Source organism: Papaver somniferum, unplaced genomic scaffold (assembly GCF_003573695.1).
Source record: "Papaver somniferum cultivar HN1 unplaced genomic scaffold, ASM357369v1 unplaced-scaffold_52, whole genome shotgun sequence".
NCBI lineage: Eukaryota > Viridiplantae > Streptophyta > Magnoliopsida > Ranunculales > Papaveraceae > Papaver > Papaver somniferum.
In genome coordinates, this window is record NW_020647860.1 from 993,883 (window position 1) to 1,006,948 (window position 13,066).

The window sequence follows — 13,066 nt, forward strand, 5'->3', positions numbered from 1 at the left end:
CTTCAATAGTAAGGAGTTTTGAGGTGGTAATTGATTTTCTAAAGGTTTTTTTTTTGGTTCCGAGATGATGATTTTAAGTTTTGGCTGTGTTTATATATATTGAGAGAGAGATACTGGAATATTGGTGGAGCTGATGAAATGGAGTTGGTATCTTGGATCCTCCTTTCTCTTATATTGTGTTAGTTAGAAACCTGAACCAATTTCTTTATTTTACCATCTTTATTATAAAAATTTGTGAGTGTCAGCCATATCTGCAATCTAATTCTTCAAACACCAAGACTCCAACAATCTCCAAATTCCAAGCTTAACACTTTTACAACAATATCTACAGTGTAGCCTTTTATTTTTTTACGCGAACAGGGCAACATTATTTAGACACCATTTATAAAACAAGCCCGCAAAGGAGTAACTCTAAACCTTCCAAGGAAAGAAAAATCCAGACAAGAACTATTTAAAACCCTTCAAAACAGGAAATAATTCACCCTTCAAAATCCTCGTTTTCATCCTGAGAAGACCATTTGACAACATCAATTTTCCCATCATTGTCAGAGCCGAAATCTCTTAAACCATCATCATCCTGATTGGATCACAATTGCATATTGAAGTCCATAGATCTAACTAAGCTCTTGCAAAGTTAGGATTGTCCGAGGCTTATAAACTGCGGGTCATAAACAGAAATGCTATGCTGGATTAATTTTAAGAAGGCTATTATTGGGGCGTCACATTCCATTGGAGGGGCGTCACCTAATAGGACAAAAACGGGTCACCCATAAGTAATATCAAAAACCCCTTATCTCAAATAATTTTGCAATGACTAAATAACACTTATTTAGTTAATTTTAATTTAATTTAATTAGATAAAAATTAAATTAATGAATTTTTTTTGTATACTTGGTGAATTCTGGGACAGTTTTTGTGGAAGAAAAACTGGCCGTAAACTAAACTTCTACGGTTGGAAATAATACAAACCTAGACGTAAAATCACTTCTACGGTTGGAAATAATACAAACCTGGACGTAAAATGAGCTTCACGGTTGGAACTAATTCAAACCTGGACGTAAAACTACATGCAAATAAAATTCTACGGTTGGAATTAATCCAAACCTGGACGTAAAATCACTTCTATGGTTGGAAATAATCCAAACTTGAACGTAAAATTACTTCTACGGTTGGAATTAAAAGAAAACTGGACGTAAAATCTAGTAGTACTCTTACTAATTGATTCAAAACAAGAACTGAATTCTTTCTTACACACTAAAAGCAAGACAGGCCTGCATTTATACATGTCCTGACTAAGACAAGAGATGTTAGAACAGGACAGGCTGTAAACAGCTACACTCAGCCAATAAGAGGCATTTCTCACACACTCATACACACGTGAGAACTCTCAGTACTATTACCCCCCTCAAGCTGGAGGTTGTCACTAGAGATTACCTTCAGCTTGTCTCTGAGTGTAGAAAACCTTGGTCCTGCCAGTCCCTTGGTGAGAATATCAGCAATTTGATCCCAAGTGGAAATGTATGTGACCTGAATGTTTTTGTTCTGAACAAGTTCTCTGACAAAATGATAATCAATGGCCAGGTGTTTCATTTTGCTGTGAAATACTGGATTAGATGACAGAGAAACCGCACTTTGATTGTCACAAGATATCAATGGTGGAGCAGGAAGCAAGAGATGAAGATCTTTGAGGAGTTGACAAACCCAAACAATTTCAGCTGTGGTATTGGCTAGAGACCTGTATTCTGATTCAGTGGAACTTCTTGAAACACTACCTTGTCTTTTGCTAGACCATGAAATTGGATTAGGACCAAAAAATATACAAAAGCCTCCTGTAGATCTTCTTGTATCAATTGATCCTGCCCAGTCAGCATCACTGAAGCCATGTAGTGTAAGAAGACCTTTGGAAAACAGTATACCATAATCTAAGGTGCCTTTGATGTATCTAAGAATTCTCTTGGCTGCAATAAAGTGTTGATCAGTAGGAGCTTGCATATAAAGACAGACCTGATTCACAGCAAAACCAATTTCAGGCCTTGTCCAAGTAAGATATTGTAGAGCACCCATTAATGATCTGTATTCACTTGGATCTGCTAATGGAGTACCAGCTGATGCAGTGAGGGAAGTAGAGAGGGAGACTGGTGTACTACAGGGTTTAGCACCAGTCATATTGAATTTCTTCAATAATTCCAAGGCATACTTAGTTTGACTAAGAAAAAGATTATCTGAATTTCTTTTCACCTGAAGACCAAGAAAATAATGAAGAGAGCCCAAGTCTTTGATGGGAAAGTATGTCTTAAGGTGATTGATAAACTGAGAAATATACTCAGTTGAATTCCCAGTGATAATAATGTCATCTACATAGACCAGAAGAACTGTAATCCTTGAGCCAAACTTTTGAACAAATAGAGAAGCATCTGCTAAGGAGGGTTTGAAGTCATGAGTGAGAAGAATTTGTAGCAATTTATCATACCAATCTCTGGGAGCTTGCTTCAGACCATATATGGATTTATGAAGTTTACATACATAATGAGGCTTGGTTTGATCAACAAAGCCTGGAGGTTGTTGCATATAGACATCTTCAGCTAAATCCCCATGTAAAAAGGCATTACTAACATCTAATTCTTTCATTTCCCAGTTGAAGTGAACTGCCAATGAAATGATTAGTCTAATGGTTGTTGGTTTGGCTACAGGACTAAAGGTTTCTGTGTAGTCAATTCCTTCTTGTTGATGAAACCCTTTGGCCACCAGTCTAGATTTACATTTATCTAAAGAACCATCAGCCTTATATTTGATTTTAAACACCCACTTACAGCCTACAACATTATAGGATGGATCTGGTGCAACAAGTGTATATGTGCCTGCATCCTTAAGGGCTGTATGTTCTTCCTCCATAGAATGTTTCCATTGAGGTATTCTAATTGCCTTAGAATAACAAGTAGGTGTGGGTGGTGGAATATCAGAAGTAAGATTGGCGGATAGAACATACTTAGTATTAAAAACTTTGGGTTTAAAAATACCTCTTTTACCCCTTGTTACCGTGGAGTGTGAATTAGCCAGTGAAGGAATCCCAGAAGCTGAAGTATGTTCAGAAATAGCTGAAGTGGATGCATCAGATGACTTAACAATCTTTGAAGGATCAGTAGATAAAGTATCAATGGATGCATCTGGTGAGGTTGATATTGTAGGTGTTGGTATAGAAATCTTGACAAATGGAGTTGTAGTAGCAATAACAGTTGGTGCTGAAGATTTTGCAATGCCAGGAAGTAATGTATCTGAAGATCTCAATGGGAAGAAAGTCTCATTGAATACTACATGTATGGAGATATATACTTTTCCTGTTTTAATATCTAAACATCTGTATCCTTTGTGCATAGAACTGTCACCAATAAAAACACAATGTACACTTCTTGGTTGGAGTTTATGTATAGTGTAAGGCCTTATCCATGGAAAGCATGATGAACCAAAGGATCTGAAGAAGGAATAATCTGGTTTCTCACCAAACAACTTTTCAAAAGGAGATAAGTAATCCAAACTTCTAACAGGCAGTCTATTGATAACATAATTGGTTGTATGAAAAGAATCAACCCAAAAATCTTCTGAGAGACCTGATTGAATTAAAAAAGTTCTCCCTGTGTCTACAAGATGTCTATGTTTGGACTCAGCCAGTCCATTTTGTTCTTGAGTATGAGGGCAAGAAACCTCATGAATAATTCCATGTAGACTAAGAAATTCTTGTAGTGCATTATTTAAGAATTCTCCTCCTCCATCAGTTCTGATTTTAACAATTGAAGTATGCAGTAACTTTTCAGTCATAGATTTGAAGTGTAGAAAAATATCTTTGAATTCAGACTTTTCAGACAAAGGAAATATCCAACAAAATCTTGAATAGTCATCTATGAGATTGACATAATATCTGAAACCACTTGAAGAGATTACAGGACTAGGACCCCATAAGTCCATATGCACTAGTTCTAGTGGAGATTGAGCCCTATGTGAAGATAAAGTAAAAGGCAATTTATGACTTTTCGCTAGATGACAGTCATTACAAAACAGTGGTGTTTTGACTAAACTAGACAGCTGCATATCTCTGCACACTTTTTGAAGTACTTGAAAAGAAGGATGAGCCAACCTTTGATGCCAAACTGAAGCTGAATTGGTGTTGCTAAAGAGATCTGTATTCTTGGTAGACTTGGCAAAATGTACTGGATATAATCCTCCTTTATGTGGTCCTTGTAAAATGATCCTCCCAGTTGAGTAATCCTTAACAACAAAACCAATAGAATCAAAGGTGATAGAGCAGTTGTTATCACTAGTGAATTTATGCACTGATAATAAGTTTTGAGATGATTTTGGAACAAGAAGCACATTGTTTAGATTAAAAGAATGAGAGGAAGCTGTTTTAGACACATGACCAATATGAGTAATTGGCATACCTTCTCCATTAGCAGCTTGAATCTCATCTGCCCCTTCAAAAGATGTTGCCTCAGGTAATTCAGATTCATCATTAGTGATATGACTATTTGCTCCAGAGTCAGCATACCAAGGATTTTCACCCATGATATTGGCAGTAGCAAGCATGGCACTGAGATTGTGAGGAGTATAGTTGTTCTGATAGGCAAAATTCAATCTGTGTCTGCATTCCAAAGCAAGATGACCAGTTTTGTTGCAGATCTACCAAATCTTGTCAGTTATTGGTGGTGGAGCAGAAGAAGAAGGAGCTGAACTATAGTGAGGTCTTGGATTGAAATGAGGTGATGATGTTGATGAAGAAGCAGAATGCATCTGAAATTGAGAATAACCTCTTGGATAAAAAGATGAGGGTGGTCTGATGTATCCATAGTAAGGAGCTGCAGGTCTTGAAGAGGAATGATAACCTCTACTACTACCTCTATAATTTTGAACAAAAGGTCTTGTAGCAGCAAAAGCCTTTGAATTGGCTTCAGTAAGTAAGTTCTTTTGCTTATTTGTAACAACTATTTCTTCAGTAAGAAGTAGATTATGAAGTTCTTTTGATGAGATTGGTGGATTGCGAATACGAATAGATGTACAAAAAGAACTATAATCTTGGCTTAACCCATTGAGTATAGTAACTACCAATTCATCATCATGTATTTGTGAACCAGCAGCAAACAATTCATCTGTTATTTTCTTGATTTCACTTAGGAAGGTAGAAACAGTACCTGACCCAAGTTTTGTGGATTGAAGTTTGAGACGAAGTTGAATTGAATGTGTAGAAGAGCTTCTTGCATACCTAGAATCAATATTGTCCCATAAATCTTTTGAAGAATCAGCTCCAACAACATAAGGAATTACAGATTCAGAAATAGACATCTGAATCCAGAGTACAAGAGTAGTATCATCATCATGCCAAGCTGTATAACCAGGATTCACGCCATTGTTAAGCAGATAAGGTGGACATGGTAAAGATCCATCAAGAAAACCATTGACCCTGTATCGACGCAGAAGTGGTAGAAGAAGTGATTTCCAGGTGAGGAAATTGTCATCCTTGAGTTTGTAACTAAGAATTTGTGAGATTTGATTAAGAGGAACTTGAGAAATTCTTGATTCATATGCTGCCATTGAAAGAACAAACAAGAAAATTGTGTATAAAAGTGATGAAAGCAGATTGAAAGATTGAATTGAAGTAAGATAGTTGATTAAAATGTTGATTGAATTGAAGAAATTAGATCTGAAAATTGGTTGATAGGTTGAATGCCATTAATGGCGAGTACGGAAGCTTCGTCTGATACCATAGTAGTACTCTTACTAATTGATTCAAAACAAGAACTGAATTCTTTCTTACACACTAAAAGCAAGACAGGCCTGCATTTATACATGTCCTGACTAAGACAAGAGATGTTAGAACAGGACTGGCTGTAAACAGCTACACTCAGCCAATAAGAGGCATTTCTCACACACTCATACACACGTGAGAACTCTCAGTACTATTAAAATCGGTATCTACGGTTGGAATTAAAAGAAACCTGGACGTAAAATGAGCTTCTACGGTTGGAACTAATTCAAACCTGGACGTAAAACTACATGCAAATAAAATTCTACGGTTGGAATTAATCCAAACCTGGACGTAAAATCACTTCTGCGATTTTTAAGTTTTATTTTAGTTAAAGAGTAATCTAAACATTTTGTATATGTGTTAGGATATCCCACAACCACTTTTTTGGATATTAAAAATCCAAATAAAACCCCTCTATCAAAGTGTGACACCCCAATAATAGCCTTCAATTTTAACAACCTCGCATTTCAACCAAAAGAATTATAAGCTTCGTAGCTCTCGTTCTTTACATAAATAACAGCATCTCAACAAGTACAGACACCGAATTGACCAGCCTTTATTTGCACCCACTATGCTCCGATCAAACATCAATCTCTTTGCACCGTCGATTTGTTCTACAAAACAAAATCCTTTCATCAACTAAGCATAAGTAACTATCTCCCTCTTTAATGTATCCAAAAAAAATTTGGGAAATTACTAGAACGAGCAACCGAAACGGCGAAGTTGATTGTTGGACTTGTGAGAGATCATTTTATTATATTAGCAAACAACAAAAAATACTCAACCGTTGGTTTCTGGTGTAGTTGGTTATCAGGTCCATCTAACACACTGAAGGTGAAGGAATGTCTCCAATGCCAGTTTGTGAAGGTGAAGGAGGTCTCCAGTTTGAGTTGTTTAGTAAACTACAATTTATTTACTACTATCGGATTTTCATGATGTAAACGAAATATGATGTTTGAAACTTTTGATACATTTTACTGGTATATATATAATCTGATGCCCGATACAAAAAACTAGATTTGGGTAGTCCAAACTCAATTTTTTTACACACTCAGTAGAAACTCTGCTACTAATTCATCCATTAAAGATCTTTCTATTTCTCTGCCCACCACATCAATTTCATCTCCCAATTCCAACCACCTTATATCTTTGCCCATAACCATCACATTTTCTGCCGACTCTTCCTCTCTCTCACTAGCCAACAACAACTTCCACAGCTCTTCCTCAAGTGGTTCTTTTCTAAACACACTTCCTATTTTTTGTGTTGCTTTAAACCACGGATGCGGGTCTTCGTGTTGCTGAAGAATCTCAATCAATCCCGAGTTTATTCTGTCAAATAATAGTCTCCTTTCTGACCTTGGCCATTCTGTTGCATCTCCACTGTACTTTTTTTCTAGATTTTCAAATGCAGATAAATTAAGTGGACAATCTGGAGCATACCATGTTCTCAGTTGCATATTGGTGTCTGAATCAAGAAATTGCGAGTCAACCAACACGTCAATTAGATAGGAGAAGTCCCTGCTATTTTCGCCACTAAGCCTTTCTATTAGATCTCCTTTCTCATTTGAAAAACAAACAGACCCTTCTCCAGTTTCATCATCGCTTGACACAGCCATTTCCATATATTCCGAGTAAGCATCTTCAGTAGATTCTAACTTCAAAAGTTGTAGTTGCATTCTGAGATCTGCAGAGAGCATAAGACATTATTAAGAAACGCCTAGAAATAATAGGTGTACCCTGCGCATTTTGACGACCAACACCTTTTGAACTATCATATCTGTTGAATGGGACGGCAAGCTATAACTAGATTCTGTCTGTCGTTAATACTACAGACACACGCACACAAACACCAAAGAAAAAAAGTGTACATTGTTGCTCAGATCTCATGGTTAAAGGAAATAGTAGCTGTATTTAGTTTACTAACCTTGGAGGTCAGCGCTGACACTCCCGAAGCAATCCGAATCAGGTGAGGCCTCATCTACAAACACTGGTTCAAGAATAGAAACCGGACTCGGCTGTTCGGCTTCTTTGGAGCACCTAGGAGATTCTGATTCAGTCACAGGATTTGTTGCGGAATGCAAGCACTCCTCTGGGGCTTCTTCGGTTGGGAACTTCTGAGATATTTGACAATTCAGTCAGCCGAATTGATTAAAAAGGTAAATGGAATTATTCAAAAGTTTCATTTCATACAACCATAGGGAAGGCAATACAATGCAGCTGAGCAGTTGCCTCACAAAACAAGATCTATCATCTATGAGACAAAAAAAGAGGTTTGCTGGCACAAAAGACGATAAAAGAAATACATTAAGTTACCTTAGCAAGATAAGTACATCAAAATTAATTGGCATCTATTTGAGGCATATAAGAAGAGGTATCCGCCATAAGTGAGAAAAACAAGCAATGTTACTTTAACAAGAATTGATAGAATACTCACTCGCTAAACTAGGTCCCATGTATACTAAGGAGGCAGTAGAAATGGTTAGTAGTTCTATATAATAAACATGCAAGTAAACAAGTTGAACAAAGAACTTTGAGTTCTGTATATACGAGAGAAAAAACATCTACAAATATAATAGACAAACTTGTCAATTTGAAATAAAAACAGGGTACAGGAATCAGCCTTAGACATCCTGTTACGTGTAAAAAAAAAAGTTTTAATAATAATAATAAGACAACATTATTTCGTTCTCTACTCCAACCATGTTTTCCCTAGTCAAGAAACGAACCTCTTTCCGAACAGACACCATATGCAATATCGATTAAGAAATGAACATGGCGAACAAAGCAAAAGAGAGTCTAAAGTACCCTAGGGGAAGAATAACAGGAAAGACCACATCAGGAAAACTTAGGACCAAAGTGGAATGAAGGTATAAAACAGATCCCGTTACGTTTGTTATTAAGAATTACCCATGACTTTCTAGTCAATAAAATTTCGAGAATTTGATCTACTTCTTAGAGCTACTGCATCTCAAGTGCAGCCATTAACCGCACTCATTATGCATCACAAGTGTCAAGGTACCCAGAATACCGTAAGCAGAGTAATGATTTCTCACAATCTAAGAAGCTGGGTTTCTCTTCAGTTAAATTTGCACTTTGAAAACCAAATGGATCAAAACTAATAAGTGACCCTTTCAGTAGGAACCACTAACCTATGAAATGAACAAGAACCCAATAAAGCTAGTACAAACGACAGCTAGCTTGGCATACTAAAAAACTTCTTATGCTACCCAATCAATGAATCAAACGATTCAAACCAGCATGCACAACTAAGAAGCACATCTAAACAAGCAAACAACATTCGCGTTCTCTACATAATATATTCTAAACCGTACTACATGATATGAATACTCAGCATTAACATCAAAATTATATTAGGCTATTAGCGGATACATATTCCTGTGATTTGCAATAGGTTGCTGAAACATGACTACAATAAAGAGAATAAAACAAACCTCGTGAATTGGAACATCTAGATCAGTCTCCACGGAGTTTTCATCTTTCAATGACGAGGCACTGGTTTTTGGTTCAGGGGTTGCAAGAGATTCGTAGCACATTTCAGTATCTTTTCTTTCTTGGTTCCAGCACATCTCAGCATCCCCAGGCATGTCACAAGGAATCTCAATAGTAATTGGTGATGTAACATCTGGATCACTGTCAGATTGAGCAAGAGCAATAGAAGTACTTTCCAGCAGATCATTCTTTTCGTTAACCCTTAGCTCATCTGGTTTGAGATGAGCTTCCTGCAGGTTAGGAATATAATCTAAATCTGCATGTGAAAACGAATTAGACCTTCTTCTCCCAGATCTTATGCTGTTTTTGGTGAAGAACCCTTCTCGATGGTCATATTCGGGCCTCCTCGACTGATTTGATCCCCTATTTATAGCCTCTTTCGTAAATGAAGACCTATCATTGTCAAATGCTCCATCTCTGATAACTTTTCTCGGGCTTAAAACCGTAGAGGATGATGGGAGGGATCTCGATCTTGGGAGGCTTCTGGCATATTCATCCTTCCAACCATCTCTACTGCTGATACCCAAAGGAGTTCCCCATTTTGCAACCCCGTCATTCGAAGCCAATCTGTCGGAGTTATCTTCCTGATTTGCAGGCCTTGTTTCTCTGTCAGGCATAGCAAGCATTTCACCCAGCGTATTGCTCCTACTAGGTCTTCGCACTTTCTGAGAACTGTTGGTCATTTTCAACCTTTCTGAGATTCGCTTCTTGGCCTCCCTGGAAACAGATGACTCGGTTGAATAGGATGTTGATGGACTGTATTTGCTTTTCCAATTCCTCACATCAGAATCATCGACGAAATCATTAACTGAACTTGTGCAGGAGCTATAATCCCCACCATATCCTCCAGGACCAGAGATCGCAACTTTCGTTGAGCTTCTGCTCCTGACACTGTTCCTCATTTGTCTTGTGATCTCCTTTGCAATCTCCCGAGATCCATGAGCCCTATGCTTCAAAACTTCGACTTCTCTAGAAGAGAGCCTCCGATCCCTCACTTCTGCAGCCCTGTTCCCAGAACTTCTATGTTTCCCATGAGCTGATTGAAGGTCTTCCGGAGAATTTGGAAATGGCACAGGTCGTGATGGCTTTTGCAATGATCCAACATTTGGCTTAAGAACCACAATCCTTGTTGGGAGAAGGGACGCTTCGTTCCCTTTTTCAGCTCGAACTTTGTACACCTTGCTCGAAGTGCGAACATTATGTTTATTTGGTGAGTGACTAATACCCCCATCTTGTGGAGATTTTCTGCAATAACTTGTATCATCCCTCCACTGTTCTCTCTCTAGTTTCCATTTCTCATACTTGTGGGCATTGGATGACTTTAGAACAGTTATGTGCCCTGATGGCGGAGGGGGAGGAATACCTTGCAGATCATGGAGATGTCTTGTGAACAGAGAATCTGGTTCTTGCAAGAATTTCAGCAAAACGTCTTTATTAGAATCCAAGACATCCAATGCATCATGAAATTCCTTTGAATGCTGAAGTTTCTCGTCAGTAGAGAGACGTTTGACATCCATGAACTTCTGCCTTATGTATTCCATCTTAGCCTCACTTACCATCGAGCTTGTTGTTTCCTTAGGACCTCCAGAGTTGCCATGCTTCACAGCTTGTGATGTTTCAAAGACTTCGTAGACATCCTTGAATTCCTGTGTCTCTCTATTATTGGTCCTAAATGACCTAGCATCCTGTGATGAGTTTTTCTCCACAAAACCAATAGCGGCAGTTCTCCTTTGATAACTCTCTGAAAACTTTTTCTCTTGTTTATGAGTTGGTTGCTCAGGTGGTGGCACATCAAGACCCATCAGACGTGCAATAACACTGGGAGAACGTCGTCTGGAATCCATTTCCTTTGTCAACTCTTCTGCCACTAGTTTTTTTATCCGTGTTTCACTAGTCCTCCTAGTAGAACCCTGTCTCAACTCAAACCCAAACTACAACAAACAAAATCAAATCAGATGCCAGACATTCAAATTCTGCAAAAACTCAATACTAATCAATTCCTGCACCCCTTTATTAATTAGAGAAGGAAATGAAAAAAAACAAATACAAATCTCACTAACAAACTTACAGAATCGTCCTCACTTAGACCGCTACTGCAAGAACCAGTATCAGATACCGCATCTAAAGCATCTACATGTCTTCTTATTTGAGAATTTCCTGGAAATGAACCTTTTAGGTCATTAAAATGAATAGTGAAATACAAATTATAAGTCAATCTCATCAAACACAAGTATCCAACCCCTAGGATTTATCAAAAGTAGAATACACAGGTCCCAGTTGATTCTTCTTTTTGTTTTTTAGCATTGGTCCCATTACAAGAAGTCTAATTAATAAAATTTAGATAAAAACAAATACAAATACCTAAAATAATACTCCTACTACATACTTAAACTGAGATTTTGAACAGCTTAATGAGAAAATGAAGCAAACAAACATTATGAAAAGCACAAAATCAACATAGTAAATCATCATTACAACCACGATAAACATAATCATGCTTACACCACTATAAAGGAAAGCACAATGACTAGAAATTTTTTACCAAGCTTACTTTAGCACAATTAATAAAATATACATATAATTCCATCAAAATTCAACCAAAACAGTAGAGAGAAATTAGGTTAAAGAAAAAAAAAACTTAAAAAACATTCTCACCTGTAGAAGAAGGTCTACGAGTGTAAATCACGTTAGCTGGTGGATCAGAATAGTTTCTGACCTTTGATGATTGATAATGTTGTTGTTTATCTCTTCCATAAGATCTCTTGTGTTGAAATCTATCCATTTTCTCAGCTTCACCTTTATTTACACAATCAGAATTTCAAGAAACAATAACTAGATCGGAAATCTCGGAGCAGTAATATCGCCTCTCACCATGGAACCTAGATTGCTCATTTTGAATCTAAGCTTAACCTTCCATTACATTGATGAAAGATGAAATCTAATATATATTTTTGGATCTCCAATATATATAGACAACTAAAACCGAAATTAAAGCCAGCAAGAAATTTACAGGGAGAGAGAAAGAGAAATGTAAAATTTTGATGAAAAGAGAAAGTTTCTAGTAAAGAGGTGTGATATTTCCTGATCTTTCTAAAACAGTGATTGAATACTACTACACAGGAGGACATTAATGGTGGTGTCTGATGGATGGATAGATAGAGAGAGGGGGGGGGGGGGAGGTTTGGTTTAGTTTTAGAGTTCTTTACTTTCTTCTTCTTCTTCTCTCTCTTTCTCTGGAAATCCAATTAATTTTGAACTTTCAAAATGACTGCCTGACATAAACTTTACCCTAAGCGCGGGCAAACATGACTTACACTCACGATTCATCCGGCAGGCTCACTTACTACTATTTCATGTAATCGTGCCCTAATCCACGTGTTCTTTGTTTCATCCGCCTCGTGAACAAGAGGAACGGACTAATTTGCCCCTCGCCGTTGGATACTCCGACCTTCTTCGCCAGTGGGACCCGCATCTGGATAAAAGGTTTATATTTTGAGTAGGAATTACCTATAGCCTGTTCTTAGTTAGTGGCAGGTCCATCCATTAAAGCCCAGTAATCAGAGGTCCATAATTAAAAGAAAAAAGAAAAATGGACCCAATTTTTTATGCCCAGGTCCTGCACACGTGTGGGATATATTATGCGCATTTTTAAAATTTCCAAAACACCCTTATGTATATAAAAGCGGCGTTACTAAATTTTCATTTCATTTTTCTGTTTTCATTTCAACTTCTCAGATCCAAATCAGGAGAGCTGCTAGAAAA

General features: G+C 37.4%; 1 protein-coding gene across 2 annotated transcripts; it reads right to left on the minus strand.

Annotated features, from left to right (window-relative positions):
- Positions 1-6,743: 6,743 nt before the first annotated feature.
- Positions 6,744-12,500, minus strand: LOC113342999. Of its 2 annotated transcripts, none has more exons than XM_026587342.1 (5): positions 11,960-12,500; positions 11,373-11,461; positions 9,247-11,235; positions 7,719-7,908; positions 6,744-7,478 (listed from the first exon to the last, which is right to left on the minus strand). In XM_026587342.1, the coding sequence occupies exons 1-5, from the start codon at positions 12,084-12,086 to the stop codon at positions 6,838-6,840; spliced, it is 3,036 nt and encodes a 1,011-aa protein (XP_026443127.1). In that variant the 5' UTR covers positions 12,087-12,500; the 3' UTR covers positions 6,744-6,837. The 2 variants fall into 2 exon arrangements, with proteins under 2 accessions (XP_026443127.1, XP_026443126.1); XM_026587341.1 differs by having other exon boundaries at positions 11,373-11,473.
- Positions 12,501-13,066: the final 566 nt, after the last annotated feature.

What these genes read in the sequence shown, in the direction of transcription:
- LOC113342999 (XM_026587341.1), bottom strand. Translation starts at nt 12,086, where the DNA reads ATGGATAGATTTCAACACAAGAGATCTTATGGAAGAGATAAACAACAA. An exon ending in TCGTAGACCTTCTTCTACAG is followed by an intron (nt 11,474 to 11,959) that starts GTGAGAATGTTT and finishes ATGACCTAAAAG; the next exon opens with GTTCATTTCCAGGAAATTCT. An exon ending in GTCTAAGTGAGGACGATTCT is followed by an intron (nt 11,236 to 11,372) that starts GTAAGTTTGTTA and finishes TGTTTGTTGTAG; the next exon opens with TTTGGGTTTGAGTTGAGACA.